Consider the following 16,351-nt stretch of genomic DNA (forward strand, 5'->3'; position numbering starts at 1 on the left):
TTTTTTTGATTTGATTGGGACCCGTCAGCTCACAAATAACGTGAGGGAACATGCTTATTTGGCACAGACCACAGCAAAAATTACATCATTTTTATATTTTTTTTTTTCCAAGTGAAAATGAAATTCAAAAATGTACCATTACCAGTAAAATCTTGACTCATATTGCATCTGTCAAAATGACCGCAGGATGATCGTTCAGCTGTAATTTCCACCAAACAGTTACATTCATTTAGTTTTTAGAGGCACAGAAATTCCTGGCTTCCTGATTCGTTAAATAACAAGGATTTCAAAGAGTTCCACACAATGCTTAACACACATGTTAAATTTGGGGAAATGGAGCCCTGTTACCGGAGATATCAGAATCGATTGTAATGATGAACCGATCCAGCAACATTTAAAAAACTAAAAAAATTTTCCCAAGCAGAAGCAATGAGATGCCATCCCATTGTTCTCTGTCTTACAACCTGCCAACTTCCACCAATCTTTTCAGTTATAAAACTTTTTTTATAAACAGGAGCCACTTCAGCAGCAATCCCCCCATGATCTAACTGTTCATGTGGGCGGGTTGAAAAGGCAGAGTACGCCACGGCAGATTCTGAATATCATCACTGAGGGTGATACAGTATCTTGTGATTGTGTAAGCAGACGGCGTAAACCAACCGAGGCTTGTGTGAAGAGGCTCCAACACGTCAATCTGTGCAGCCCTCAGCCGCTGTAAAGCCCCGACATGCAACTGCCTTACCATCAACAAGAGGCTATTGAAAACGAAAATAGGCCTACTCTGAAAATGACACGGACATGCCTCACAGTCGACCGCCCTCTTACCATACAGTCAAACACAAGCAGATTTTGTAATACCACATATCCTAACACAAACTCAAAACTCTGTAGAGTATTCTGGGTAGCAGACCTTCTTTGTGCAAACAACCTAAGACTCTGAATTTCACATGTTTTATATCTATAGCTGCTGCAGCTAACTTTGAATATTGACCTTTTTAATCCCCAATCCAGTCTTTTCCTATGTAGATTTGCACTATTATTAAACTAAATCAACCACTACAACTACAATTCTGATGAAATAATGTTTGCAAAATTATTTTACACCATTTTAATGCTCATATTCTCAGACAGAAACACCCTGTTATCATGTTTCAGCTTCTCTAAAAGGCAAATACATTGAGATAGAGGAACAAAAGGTCACCTTGATTGTGTCTCTATAAACACACTCCCTAATGAAGAATTTAGATCAAATGTTGGTGTCAAACAAATCTTTTATAATTGTGTAATTATGTTATTAGAATGTGGTTTTACAACACACGTCAGAGCTATGGCTATGACACTGCAAACAGACGATGCTTATCATGTAGCCTTAGTAACAAAAGTCAGACATGACAATAGACAGCAACTCCTCGGCCACCAAGTTTGCATCTTTGATACAACACTGTCCTCCCTCTCTATGCGTGATGTTTTGTGTGATCCAGTTAGTTGAAATGCTTTAGGACGGCACATTGAAAAGAAAAAGGCAACCAAAAGCAGGACATGGAGACAATGGAGAAAGTTAGATAGATAGAAAGATAGTTTTTAGGTAGTTAATGTATATACATACATATACATATATACATGCTGCACATTATACGCTCTTAATAGACAGATGGACCAAGCAATAAGCTCGTCTGATGCAGAAAGTCGCACAACGGGTATAAACGATACTGCTACTACACACTTTTTTCAATACTATGGAAAATATTGCGTATGACGAAAAATATTTGATACCATCAAATATCGGCCAAGCCTAGCTTCACAGTAACACAAAGTCAAGATGTACCATCACATGTGTAGATATCTGCATCACAGTTCCAACTATAGGACTAATGTGTAATCAAGGTACAGCTCCAACAATTTGTCATTTTTCAAGCCCCAAAAAAAAAAAAAAAAAGGGGAAAGTTTTCAAATTTTCTATTCGCAGCATCTCAAATGGGAGGATTTGCTGCTTCTCTTTCTTGTGTAGAATAGTAAACTCGATATTTTGGGGTTTTGGAAAACAAGGTGTTTGTAATTATTTTCACTAGTATCTTTATATTTCACAGACCAAAACCTTTAATCACTTAATCAAAAATAATTGGCAGCAGAGTTCTTGTAAAATATACATTTGAATTTTAACTTCATTTTTAACCAAATAAAAATGTGTAAAAACTTTAATTGTGATCTTCTCTTATATTGTTTAAAACCTCTATGTTAAATGTGTCTTTATGCATGAAATGTATATAACAAAATATAGGCTTGAAGGCAGCTTTTCTGTGCCATAATGCTTGTTGACGGCAAGTGAAGCCATTAACAAGATGATAACCTGTATATGCTCTATAGTGGTGCAATGCTAGCACAAATGAGAAAGCCAGATAAAGAAGAACTACCTGAGGCTATTTAGAAATATTTCAGATGCAAACCGCGGGCCGTCTATGAAGCACACACTGCACCACTTTCTCTGGCTGCTGCACATCAAAGCAACATGACCAAGTGAGCGAAAACCACAAGTCTGAAGAAGAGCACAGCAAGACAAGTGCAAGGAGGCTGAGACTAACACATCACCCACTCCAACTGCCTCTGAGCACACCAGAAAGTCAAGAACTGGGTTTTTACGTGCAGATGAGTGAAGATTACAGTAAAACTGGGAGAACACTGGACTGTTTTATACACCTTGTATTTGCTGCTTGTATACAGTGTTAATATAATCATTTAAGGGCTACAAGATGAAAATGGTAATTGAATTCTTTGAAACAAAATAATTTGAATTTCTCCTTAAGAACCTCCAAGATAATGAATTTCAATTCTCCTTCAAATTATCCACTTAAACAGTTTATGTTGGTGCTTATTTAGTGTAAGGGCTTGTAAAAGAAAAAAAAAAAAGGGGTCACATTAAATGCACATGAAGTTTTTTTGTAAGCTGTTATTTGCCAGATCCCTTTAACCTTAGTCAAGCATAATGGACCTGTCTGTGCTTGTTGCTGTAATTCATGATCCCTGATGCCAGGAAGAGATACTTTACTGTAAACTCACAAATCATTTTGTTTCTGGGTTGTTTCCTGTATTTGGTTGCCATTGTAACTTCTAATACACTCTATCACCGTTGCCTTAGAAGATAATCAAGACTTAAATTTAAAAGCATATTAGCTCAAGTGTTTTGTTTTGTTGTTTTTTTTGTTTTTTGTTTTTTTTTTTGCTGTGACCTGAGAGGGTTTGCTCACACCTGCCCAGATGAATCCTACAAATGGATTAAAACATTCCATGGTTGAAATAAACCATTCACAACACGCTTTGTATGAAAATGCCTTTAAAATGTGTAGTATTCCGATCCGGCCCATTAAAAATGATAATAATGAGTGATAATATTTTGCACCAGAGACACCACTAAGTCATCATCTGGTCTGTTGGGGGGGGGTCAACGTCAAAAGAAGCCTGATCTTGAAACAAACTGTCAAAGGGCAGAGCAAACCATTAACTTTATCTGAGGGGGAACAAAAAAAGTCTTCTGCTAATGCATTTCATATTACTGGAAGATGCATTTGCAGTAACCAGAAGCAGAAAGCACTGGGTAGCAAGCAACGACCCCCCAAAGGCCAGTATTGGTAGCAGATAACGAAGAGAGAGGGAGTGAGAGAGAGCTCTGCTTACAGAAACTGACACTACATTAAAAGAAAGTTCGAGGAATAAAACGTAACAGGTGGGAGGTGAAGTGCAGAAACAGCACAGCGATATGAACAAATCTAAACTAATCGATTGGTCATTTCAGCTCTAGTTTGTTTAGTTATTTGTCTGTTTCTAAAAGAGTTAGTGCACATATATAAACATTAATCTAAATGATCTGCTGCGTTTAGCAAACAACACAAAAATCGGATTTGTGACAGATGTAAGCACTCAGAATGTGTGACCATAGAATTAATAGTTGAGCAAAATTAAATAATGATTCGTTCAGCACATATTAAGACAGCCAGCTGTCTATCGATTAAGCCGCAGGTTGTTTTGATTAATAATTGATTCATGTAGCCGTAAATATGGCAAATAATAATTACAAATAAAAAATTCCATTAATAACTAATTACAAATGCCCATCACAAGTAACTTGAGAGCATAGTAATGCCTTCAAATTGTTTATTTGGTCTAGCTATGTCTATTCACAAAGCCCAAACCTATTAAGTTTCTAGTGATAAAAATCCGCAAATACTCACATTCGACAATCCAGAGACAACTATTTGGTAGTTTTACTTCAAAGATTGATCAACTGTCAAAATAGCATCTTATTGTCTATTTTAAAGCCAAAGCAGCCTCACAGACAACTCCTTACAGCTGAACACCCTTCCAAGACTGGGGCCTTAATGGTTAACAGTATTTTATCTGGTCTGCTTGCCTTGAGCTACAGCATGTACTAATCATTTGTTTGATAGGAGATTGTACAAGAAAGAACCGTGGCTGTGTGTGTTTGGCAAGTTTTCCCCATTTTGCACACAAAAACATGCTAAACAACCTGCTGTGTCTGTACTATGTAGGCAGGTTATGAGTCAAATCAGTGTTCTCGGAAAACCCAGATCCTCTCACATTAGAGGAAGAAAGAGCCACACCGCTGTTGTTTGACACAAGGACAATATATTATGTAATACGGTAGAGTGTGCACATTTAAGGTTAACTACATCACCACGAGCTACAGGAACAACACGATTTAGTGTTTTTAAAAGGAGGAGAGTAGGATTTCACTTAATGCAATCTGAGATGCAGTTAAAATTGAATTAAGTTTGTCATATTTGGGGTTAATAATCAGAACGTGTACTACAAATTCAGCACAATTAAGCCAACAGTCTCGCAGAAGAGGGGGATACAAAATATACACCACAAATAACAGAGCAAAAATTGGGTTTTGATGAGTATATCCTCCACTACACCCCTAATAGCATATCATTAGATAGAGAATACTACTTCCAGAGTGGATCTCATCTACAAATTCCTCCATATACTGCATGTAACCAGCCATCAGCATCAGCTACTATAGCAAATGTACAAGGAAACCTTACTGCAACACATTTTCAGTTGCATCATGCAAATATCTCCAAAGAAACCTAAGCACAGTGTACACAGCTAACACATGGACATTTTATCATGATGATATAATGAAGAAAAAGAGATGTGGTAGTAAGTCTGTACTGACAGCAACTGAAATCCTATATACTTAATGGTCAAGTATAAGAAGGGTTATTACTCTAGTTTGATAGAAGAGACTATTAAGTTAAGTAAAATCAATGTTAGTTTTAAGTGGAGGATTGCACACACCCTGCTGAGTGCCTGTTGTAGAAATATCACTGACAAAAATGGTAGAGTTGGTCATTTTTTTAAGCTGTATTTTGCGTTTTTAGACACGAAGATGCCATAAAAAACCAATTAAAAGAAGATGCAAATGGTTTTTAATGTAGAAACACGTTCGCCATTGATGCAAGAAACTAAATAAAAAAGACTTCCAAGTTAAGTACAGCAACACACACAAAAAAAAACCACCAACTACGATGTACAAAAAATCTGTTAATTCAATGTGATTCAATCTGCTTCCTTCACTAACTGCCTCAGACTTCATTTAGGTAATGACACTGTTGCTAGCTAAAATATAACGTTGTTTTGTTGTATTAAATGGAAAAGGATTTAAGTTAGCTAACGTTGTGTCGGGCTTAAACGGAGAGGGGTAAACTCCAGGCGGTATGTAAAAAAATAAATCTGGGTAAGTAAACAGACTCTTCGGGTAAACTTACCACACCATCCCGTAGGCTCCCTCCCCGATGTAGGAGAGGTTGCTGTACCGAGGCCCGACGTCGAAGGCCTGCCCGCGGACGAGCTCCGTTCCCGGCCCGGGGCTGGGGCCGCAGCCAGCAGGGGCAGACACCGCAGCTGTCGCCATTATGAGGACTGGCTTTTTTTTTTTTTTTTTTTTTTTTCTTCTTCTTTTTTTACAAGACTATCAAATAAAAAAAAAACGAGCAGCTAGGATTAGAAAAAATATATATGTGTGTTTATATCCGTCTTCGCTATGACTGCAACAGGGTTTACAGTGTGTCGGAGGCCTTCTCGACGTGTGGAGTGTTTCTTCTTTCCGTTGACGTGCGTTCAGAGCGACCACACCGCTGATGTGCTGTCGCAGGCAGGAGCGAGCAGCGGAGAGGTAGCTGCTGCAGGAAATAACGGAGGCGGTCATGTGATCTGCCGTTTTCTCTTTTTTTCTTTTCTTTTCTTTTTTCTTTTCTTTTCTGAAAAATTGTATTATTTTATTTATTTACTTATTTTGTGGATGGCCACTGTTGCATTCAGGTATGCCTCGACTCATCAGCAGTAGAGTACTGTGCAAAGACTTTAGGCACTAAAAGTGACGTGAGGATGAGAATTAATGCTAGTTTTTATTTATTTATTAACCTCAAAATGCAGGAAACATAAGAAAAAACCCAAATCAAATCACCAGTTCTCCTCTGCACACCTGCACACAGTTTTTCCAGTATTCTTCAGGTGGGTTGTTCCAAGCATCTTGGAGAACTTCAGTTTTTCTGTGACTCAGTCTCAGTCTCTCCTGTCTTTTCATGTGATCCCAAACTGACTCCATGATGTTGAGATCAGGGTTGCAGGACTCATTGTCCCTCTTGACTCTGGCTGTGTATGTTTGGTCCCACTGTCATGCTGCAGAATTTATTACAGGACCGATTAGATGGTATTGATGGATAAAAATCTAAACATATAAAGTGCACAGTGCCGTAGATCACAAGGGTTTTTAACCAGCTCCCATGTTTGGTGTTTGAGAGCAAAAACGAGAAACGGTCCATTATACTCATTATATTTTGCAGAACACCTTCACTGGTTATGGATTTACCACCATCAATGGCCGGATTAACCTGCTGAGGTGCCCTGAGGAATTAAGGCTTGGTCATATGACTTATCTGGAAACTATCTGAACATTCACTTCTAATGAAGCTGGAACAATATAGGAATGTGATTAATGATTATTTAATGAATATAATGATTTTATATGTGTAATATGTCAGTTATAGTTACAGTTAGATTTCCAATGTTGCTGCATAGTGCAATGAAGAAATACTCAAAAAACCTCATTGCTGTGTGTGTTTGTGTCTGCAGCTCAACAACACCAGTATACAAACACATCACTGAGAGCATGAACTGATCTAGTTCTGGAGTAAATATATATAATAAAACCTCCGTCTGCAGCAGATATCGACACTTCTTTGACTTAGAGGAAGTTCAAAAGAAGGGGTGAGAGACCTCCGTCCTGTGAAGATACCAACCCCTGAGCAGGTGCTGCAATAGTCAAGAATTTGGTGGATGTAATGAGAGAGGTGTGATTTTGTGTTCTAAGAAAACAAAGAGGCCCAACACTGAGTCTTGTGAGTTAACTGCTTGGTCCTGTGACAGTCCCTCTGCTTGGTTTCCTCCAATGTTTCTATGCTTTGCGTCTCCAAGGCTGCAGACCAATTAGGAGTTTAATCAGTGGCATGGGACACGCCTGGGTCCGGTGTCCCCAATGCATGTAAGCCAGAGCAGCAGCAACATCTCCTCATCCTACACCATCCTACACCATTCTGCATTGTGGTTTTTCTTTCCTTTTCTTTGTTTTTACAGCACAACATCCACACAGAACATTTCTACTCAGCCACTCCCTCCACTACTGACTTTTATCATTTATTTCTTTGTGTTTCTTTTGATGATTTTATTATTAATAAAATACTTTGTAATTTAGTTTAACCATATGTCTCCTGTTTGTGTTTCAGTCTAAGCGCTGGGCTCTACCTGTCTACAGACAAAAAAGAAAAAGAAAAAAGGTAACACCTATACTTACACACCAGTGGCAGTGAGCTACCATGCAAGACACTGGTCTGACAAGTTACAGCTCAGTATCTTGGAGTATCACTTCGATGTGTGGAGAGGAGCAGCTGGAGTTCAACCACCAGCCCTGTGACTAGTGGACGACCTGTTCTACCTGCTGAGCCACAGGTAATTGATGATTAATGAATCACCTAAGTCACTTTACTTAGTATTGTATTTTCTTTATGTTAGTTTATCATTGTGAATTGAATACATTTGGGTTTTGGTTGCTCATCAGATAAAACAAGTTACTTGATGACAAACTCAATTAACATATAAGCTTTGCTCTGTTTTATATCACTGTAAACTCAAAAACTTTGGTTTTTGGGCTGTTGGTCAGACCCCTGAGTGTCTAATCTTGGGCTCTGAGGAATCATGATGGATATTTTTCCCAATTTCCTGACATGTTACTGACAAAATGATTAATTAAGAAAACAATTGGCAGATGAATTGTTAATGAAAATACTCGTTAGTTGCAGACCTAACATTAGCGGAGAGATTTTTCATGGTGATTGTTCTTGTGTGAATAAAAGACCATTCAGCATGTCTTTGTAATCAGGCTATGACAAAGTCTCCTATAAATAATGAGTTGTATGTTTTACCAAATATATAAATTTTAATAATATACAACAGTCCACAGTCACATCACATTCCCCCTGCAGAAGCACTGAACATAATATAGGTATGAATGTCATATTCCTTTCTGGAAAACATCCTGTTTTGTCCTGTTGTAATCACACATTTTCCCCATGGACATGATTAAAATTTCATTTAATCTTATCTATTCAGAATCAGAACTAATTAAACTGTCTCCTGCTGCAGCTGAAACCAAAACTAACTTACAAATGGACAGTTTTAGTCTTCCAGGGAGTTTGGTGTGTAATAGCACACGTGTGATGGGGCACGACGTGCAGATTCAGAGTGCTCAGCACCATCTAAATGAGTTTTTCCTGATAAACATCTCTGTGCTGTTACTGCCTCAAAACCTGAATTAAAGTCCCTCAGAGTGACTGGATGAGTTGGAGGAATGAAAATTGTTCCATTGATATGACACACAAGATATAACGAGGATTTTTATGCCATCCTGACCTCTAGATGGCAGTGTACGTGAAACATTAAAAGAGAGGGAGCGAGAGGGGGGAAGTACTTGAGGGAGAAAATTATTGTCAAGTTTGCAAAAGTCTGCACCACCATCACATCCTGTGTAGCCTTCGACCTTTAAAGAGACAAAAATAAAATAATAAAATGAAGTATAATTACTACCACCACTACTACTACTACAACTACTACTGCTGCTAATAATATTGTATTACATTATAATAGTATAATAATAATAATAATGTAAGAAGTGATTAAGTCTACCAACTGATACAATCTGAGGCATTTAAACACTGTTTTGCTTGCATGTTTTTTAAAAGTGGTTGTGTATGAGTTAACAATAGCAGACCTGCCATTATAGTTTATTTATTTACTTAACTACTTTATTTTTTAGTTCAACTGGTACATTTGTGCCTGACTGTTGACAAAAGTATTGTTTTATTCCATCTGTAAAAGCTAAAAGAAGTAGACAAAAAAACAAGCTTTTTTTAAATGTACTTTTACTCACTTGTTACATAATTTTCATAACTTAAAAAAAAAAAGACATCTTTTATAATACCTGAGTGACCCTAATGGGCTGATGAAGATCATGAGATATATTTAACAGGTAGTAAGTGTTCCTTGAGTTACACATTTTTGTTCATTTCTGTATCATACTAATAAAGTTTACTTTAATATTTTAGTTTTCCTTCAGTTCTTTTTTATCTATTTTATTTTGGGAATATTTGGACAACTGTGTAAGGCCAATGTTGTTTATTACAGGATAAAATCAATAAATGTAACATTTAAAAAAAAACAAAAAACTTAAATGGTAGAAATAGTGTTTTTGTGATTTTACAAAAAAAAATTAAGAAAAACAGTATTTATTAGCTTTGTTTGGTGATCAAGATTTAAGTTTGTCATTGTTTGATGTTTCGACTTTTATTTTGAAAAAAAAATAAAAACCGGATGTCAAAAGCATACGGATGCTAAAATTACGTCAAAACTACGACCTTGACTGACCCACGTGAGTCAGTCAGCTTCTAACCTCATGCTAAACTGGAAGCCAGTGAAACAAATTGACTCAATTCAGAGAAAAATAAACTTCTAACCGCTCGGATATCTGCGTTTTCTCGTTTCAAACACTTCCGCTCTGATGCGTTAGCTTAGCCAATATGTCCGGTCACAGTAAGTCTCTATTGTTTTTAACTCAACGGTGTGTTGCAGTCAGGCAGCTAACATTACCGGCCGGTGTCACAACAAGAGGCGGCGTGTTGTCATCCAGGTGCGGCTTCATTCAGCAGCGAACATGGACATCGACGTGCCGGACGAGCTGTGTGCAGAGACTCTGGCAGCTTCAGTCCGCGGTCAGAACCAGCAAGCTCACCCTCTGTACCAAGGTGAGTCTCAGACAGGTGAGCCAGGTGCTGTCAAACAGGGGGGCGGGACTTTAGTATTTACTTGAATATTTGTATTTAATGCTACTTTAAACATCTGCTTCACTACATTTCAGATTGAAATATTTTACTTTCTACTCCATTATATTTATTTGATAATTTAAGTTATTAGTCACGTCAAGATCTTAGATCATAAATACAAAATAAACACTCACTGAGCACTTTATAAGGAACACCACACTAATACTGGATAGTTCTCCCTTTGCTCTGAAACAGCCTCAATTCTTTTCCTTTGAGACTCCTTTCAGCAGACTTGCCAGCTGCCCGTTCATGCTGCCAATCTCCGGTTCTACCACATCCCCAAAGGTGTTCTACTGGACCCAGATCTGGCGACTGTGGAGGCCACTGAAGTTCACTGAGCTCACTGTCATGTTCATGAAACCAGTTTGAGACGTCTTTTGCTTTGTGACATGGAGCGTTAGGATGGAAGCGGCCATTAGAAGATGGTGAACTGTGGCCATAAAGGGATGCCCGTGGTCAGCAACAGTACTGTGATTGATTGGTATTAAGGGCCCAAAGTGGGCCAAGGAAACATTCGCCACACCATTGCACCACCACCACCAGCCCGGATTGTAGATTGTAGTTGGTTTTATAGGTTCATACTCTTTTTTTTTCATACTCTTGATGCCAAATTCTGACCCGTCCAGCAGAAATCCGAATTCATCAGACCAGGCCGCATTTTACAGACTTCAACTGTCCAGTTTTGCTGAGCCACTGCAGCCTCAGATTTCTGTTCTCTACATGTCATTGATTCTGAGAAGCTTTTCCGCTCACCACAGTTGTAAAAAGTGGTTATCTGAGTTACTGTTGCCGGTCAGCTCCAATCAGTCTGGTCATTGACCTCTGACCTCTCCCATCAGCAAGGTGTTTCTGTCCACAGATCTGCTGCTCACTGGATGTTTCTGATGTTTGATGTTACTGTTAACTGCAGCTCCTCCACCTGTATCTGCGGGATTTGACCGCTGACACAAGATTTGGCTGACTAGATAAATGCATGAATAAGCAGGTGTTCCCAATAAAGTGCAACAACAACAACACAGCTGCGTCTGATTTCAGTTTGTCAGACCAGCGTTAAACAGCCAGTGGAAGCTTCAGCAGGTTTGTGAATGTTTGTATTTCACACCTTGTCTTCCAGGCAGGAGGTCCCTGTGAGGACGAGTACCCACCGCTGCCGGCCTACCAGGCTGAGTCAGAGCCAGAGAAGAAGGAGGTGTTCATCATAAAGGTGAAAGGTCTCCCGTGGTCGTGCTCGGCTCAGGACCTGCTGCAGTTCTTCTCCGGTGAGACTTTGTATTTTCACTCACGATGTAAAGCCCAACTGATATGGCAGCTGGTGAAAAACAGTGTAGATTGATGGGCAAAATGGCAGTTTCATCCATTTATTGTTCAACTGTAATATATCTTAATTGTCAATCATCAACAAAAATGTTTATGCTAAGTCAAAAGCTCTGGTGTCACGTGCGCTGTGCATTGAAATTCATAATTTGTCCTCATCCGATGTGCTGTGAGTGCAGAGTGCAGGATCCGTGACGGGGTGAAGGGGATCCACCTCACCGTGGACAAACTGGGAAGGCCGTCCGGGCGGGCCTTCATCGAGATGGAGCACGAGGAGGATGTTGGCAAAGCTCTAGAGAAGCACAGACAGTACCTCGGCCCACGATACGTTGAAGGTTCGTCACTTTGTGAAACTCTTATATACGGCTCAATACATCTGCTTGTAGAGCCTGGAGGGAAGCAGTCCTGGATCTGACGTCACAAACCTTTCAGACCGTGGTTCAGCTTCAGATTTAAATGCAGAAACACTGGGTTCACAGGTACCTTTTAGAAATCTCCTGAATGAGTTTACAAATCTCGGGCCTGTGGCTTTTTGTTTGTGTTAAAGCTTTTATTAACCATGTAATTTTAAGATGACAAACATTTAGTTTTGTTTCATTAACCCCTTAACAGACACCTCCTTTTTTGTGCACAGGCTTGAAAATAATGTACCCAAAATAAAAAGCTTCTCTGGTTTGGTTAGAGTCAAAACCCTGCTCTCCTTTTGAAAGGTAACAAATGATCAGAATAAGTGTTAGAGACGCTGAACCAAAGATACGGAAGCAAAAAACATGGTGGACATGTTACGTTTTTTTTTTTTTTTTTTTTGGCATAAACCAACCACCAACTGTGCGGACAGCTGTTGCATTGATACGTGGATCATAAAATACTCTGCAGGAATAGAATCATGAGACTTTGAGGTTTGCGTTCACGTATAATTTGTCAAGGTTGTGTGAAGACTCAGTCTGGTACAGACCAAAACACACGTGAAGCAGCACCACCGAGGCTAAAGTATTTTAAAAGGTTAAATGACAGAAGGTCACCAATCCAACAATCTTCTAACACACAAACACCATTTAAAACAATGACAAGTATTACTATTGAAACTATGAAACCAAATGCACATGTCGTGTGTGTGTGTGTGTGTGTGTGTGTGTGTGTGTGTGTGTGTGTGTGTGTGTGTGTGTGTGTGTGCGCGCGCGCGTGTGTGTGTGTGTGTGTGTGTGTGTGTTTGCAGTGTATGAGGTGACGAACAGCGACGCTGAAACCATCCTGAGGAACGCCCTCCAGGCTCCAGCTGATGACTGCGTGGTGCGGCTCCGAGGTCTCCCCTTCAGCTGCACTGAGGCCGACATCGCCCAGTTTTTCTCAGGTACACGGCCTCAGACTTCTCCCACCTGCAGATCCGGTGGAAACACTGGATGTTAAAAAGATAATCTTTTTTTTTTAGTTAGTTGAAACATTTAGGTTTTTAACGCATTAATTAAACCATTACACACAAAATTGTACAATTATTAAAGTGGCACACAGACGACAGACGACCACAAAAGGACAGATTTTATTAATTGACTGCTCAGCCTGCTGGTCTACCTTAAAATCTTTTTTTCTTCTTTTTTTTTTTAATGTCTGCCAGATTGAGTGTCTGTTGTAAAAATACCACTTTATGGTTTGTTTTACTTTCAAGTTACCATAGGGGAAGAAAAGTTGTATTGATACTTCTGTAAATCTTTCCCTTTGGCCACTACAAGTTACTAAAAACCCTTTTTTTAAAATGAGTCACAGCGAGCTTTAGAGATATTTTAACGAGAAGACTAAAGCGCAGAATCTTGCTTTAATTTGCAGGTTTGGATATAATGAAGAACGGGATCACCCTCATCAAAGACCACAGAGGAAGAAAGAGTGGGGATGGCTTTGTGCAGTTCTCCTCGCAGGAATCAGCCAGTCAAGCTCTGCAGAGAGACAGAGAGGTCATAGGAAACCGGTAGGATACTGCAGACACAGGCCTGTACCAGCTTCATAATCCCATCAGCATAGAAGCAGAAGTAACTGATTTCTTTAAACAGTTTTTTACCGTGTGCTTCTTCTCTTTGCGGCCATATTTGTTCATTTGCTGCTCTTCCCGTGCTGTTTGTGATATCTGCAGATACATTGAGGTGTTTCGCAGCAGTAGCAGTGAGATTCTCTCTAGTTGGAGGAGGACGAGTTCAGCTTCTCCTCAGACCAGCACTCATCCAGCGGACAGGACCGCCTCCGCCCCACAGACCAACCCCAAAACTGGTGAGGGGATTTTAGAGCTCATTATAAAATCACATGGTGTTTATTACTTTAAAAAAAAATTGAGGGATAAATGTGGTTTAACTCTTTATTTATTAGGAGGGACTTTGGTGCTTTATCAGTAGCTCATTTACTCTTTTCCCAATTTTTCAGTTTACTGTGGAGATCAGTGTCTTCTTGTGACACAAAACACAACAATTTACTGTTGGTTTAAACTGATTTATTCCTTGAGAGTAATTTTCTGTGAAATTTTGGAAAAAAACAAACTGATGGGATGATATTTTTAAATGGAGATTAAAGTCCAAATGATACATAAACTAGTTGAGTACACAGTGGTAAAGCGAGGAGATCATTTTTGCTGTCTGTGTCTCCTGCCTCTAAAAACGGACGTGTCTGCTCCATCAGGATACCGTCAGAGCTCAGCCGTGCTGCCTCACTACGTCCACATGAGAGGGCTTCCCTTCCAGGTGTCCGGAGAAGACATTGTGAAGGTAAAGATAAAGATAATGAACACAGTGAGATGCTGATTGTGCTGTTGAGATTTTTCTAATGTTTGTTTTTCTGCTGCAGTTCTTCTCTCCTCTAGTCGTGTCCAAGATCCTGATTGAATGTGGTCCCGACGGGAAGCCGAGCGGCGAGGCAGAGGTTTACTTCAGCTGCCACCAGGACGCCGTGGCCGCCATGTCCAAAGACCGAATGTACATAGGTGAGACTGTTGGAGAGACTTGAACACCAGGACCAGCTGATGTGTTTTAAAACAGAAATTATTATCTGATGCTCTAATATCGTCATCAGTACTACTGCCAAGGATGTAAGGCTTTCACTCCTGTGTAGTTTTTGTCAGGTAAATGACAGGTGCACATACAAACTCTGAAGGATCTAAAATTTGATGGCATCTTGTCTACAGCTGGCATATCTACAACAACATGAGAGAGAGAAAAGGCTAAACCCAGGTGGCCATTACTGAGTCATTTGGTATTTATCCTCATACAAAGCTTGAATATTCTTGACCGGGGTTATACACTCACCACAGATATATATTTTTGTATTATGTCTAATCAGATGCAGGTTCAGTTTCAGATTATAAACTTTTGACATATTGAAAAGATTGTGCAGCCTGGGTTGAGGTATGCAGTCCGGATGGTTAATACTGAACTGTATATTTTCATTTGTAGCTGAAACTGAAAATCAAAGAGACATTTAACAAAAGTATGGATCGTATGCTTCAGATTTACTGTCAACAGATCTCTGGAGCAGGGTCATGGTCTCCTATAATACTAATAATAAAAGTGTTTCTGGTCTGTGTTATATCAGAAACCAATTATTATATTTATAATTCTATTATTGTATTTTATGTTTCAGGTGTTAATTGTGCAAAAATATCCCGAAATTCATTATTATTGAATATCAGCTGAAGTCAATATTATAATATGAGACAGTATGTAAATAGTATATAAAATATACTTATATAATATGTAATATAAACAGTAAATAATAATCACTGCTGTGAGAATTTGACTCAACGTCGGACCCTTCTCTATTTTTCAGGAGAAAGATTCGTCGAGTTGTTCCTGAACTCTTTATCAGACTCTGACAGAAGGTGAGAAACACGGAATAAGATCCACAGATTTAAACGTTTTGGCTTCTTACAAAAGAAAAACACTCCACAGACCCACAGTTTTGAGGTTAATTTATACACATGTATAAGGAAGTTAGACAAAGAGACAGAGTTCTACCTCTCTAAGTGGGTGAACTGGTTTCTCTGAGCCGGACCACTGTAACACCGAAGTGAGAAATTCCATCTTTTTATGGAACAAAATAATATCACACTTTTGTCTCTGTGCCGCTTTTCTTTTGTAAAATTAGATTTGGTTTTAAAACCTCCCCTCCACATGTGATTTAACCTGTTGTACTTTCTCTGGCAGGTGAATGCTGACACTCGGATGCCAAGCACACACACACACACACACACACACACTATTGCATTTATTTTCCAGTCTGATGTGAATCTCAATCAATAAACATTCCTGGTGTCAAAGGAACAACCTGACCTGTCTTCATTTAACAGGAGCAAGTCCTGAAGATTTATTATTCTGTGTTACGTTACTAAAGATTTATAGTGTTGAGATGTGGCACAAAATGTTAAGTCTATAATCTGATGTCCAGCAGATAATGAGAAGAAGAGGAGTCACTTAAAAACTGAAACATTCAAATAATTTCTCATGTTAATTTTGTCAAAATTGAGAATTGTTTTACCAGCAGGTCATAAGACAAAATGTTCCAGGAAGCAAAGAGGCAGAAACGTTGGGTGAGTTTGTGTTTGAACCTGTTGA

At 39.0% G+C, this 16,351-nt stretch overlaps 2 protein-coding genes across 3 annotated transcripts in view; one reads left to right on the forward strand and one right to left on the reverse strand.

Annotated features, from left to right (window-relative positions):
* Positions 1-6,652, reverse strand: part of mapk1 (mitogen-activated protein kinase 1) — a 32,074-nt gene extending 25,422 nt beyond the window's left edge. Inside the window, exon 1 of the mRNA XM_056376013.1 lies at positions 5,787-6,652. Within this exon, the coding sequence (XP_056231988.1) occupies positions 5,787-5,932 (146 nt within the window). The 5' untranslated portion in view covers positions 5,933-6,652. The remainder of the gene's footprint in view (positions 1-5,786) is intronic.
* A 3,310-nt stretch (positions 6,653-9,962) lies between these two features.
* grsf1 (G-rich RNA sequence binding factor 1) lies at positions 9,963-16,063 on the forward strand. 2 transcript variants are annotated; one of them, XM_056375800.1, is made up of 10 exons: positions 9,963-10,388; positions 11,566-11,710; positions 11,945-12,100; positions 12,982-13,116; positions 13,587-13,725; positions 13,888-14,021; positions 14,424-14,509; positions 14,589-14,724; positions 15,567-15,618; positions 15,944-16,063. In XM_056375800.1, the coding sequence occupies exons 1-10, from the start codon at positions 10,149-10,151 to the stop codon at positions 15,945-15,947; spliced, it is 1,227 nt and encodes a 408-aa protein (XP_056231775.1). In that variant the 5' UTR covers positions 9,963-10,148; the 3' UTR covers positions 15,948-16,063. The 2 variants fall into 2 exon arrangements, with proteins under 2 accessions (XP_056231775.1, XP_056231776.1); XM_056375801.1 differs by having other exon boundaries at positions 9,965-10,373.
* Positions 16,064-16,351: the final 288 nt, after the last annotated feature.

Source organism: Seriola aureovittata, chromosome 5 (assembly GCF_021018895.1).
Source record: "Seriola aureovittata isolate HTS-2021-v1 ecotype China chromosome 5, ASM2101889v1, whole genome shotgun sequence".
NCBI classification, from domain to species: domain Eukaryota; kingdom Metazoa; phylum Chordata; class Actinopteri; order Carangiformes; family Carangidae; genus Seriola; species Seriola aureovittata.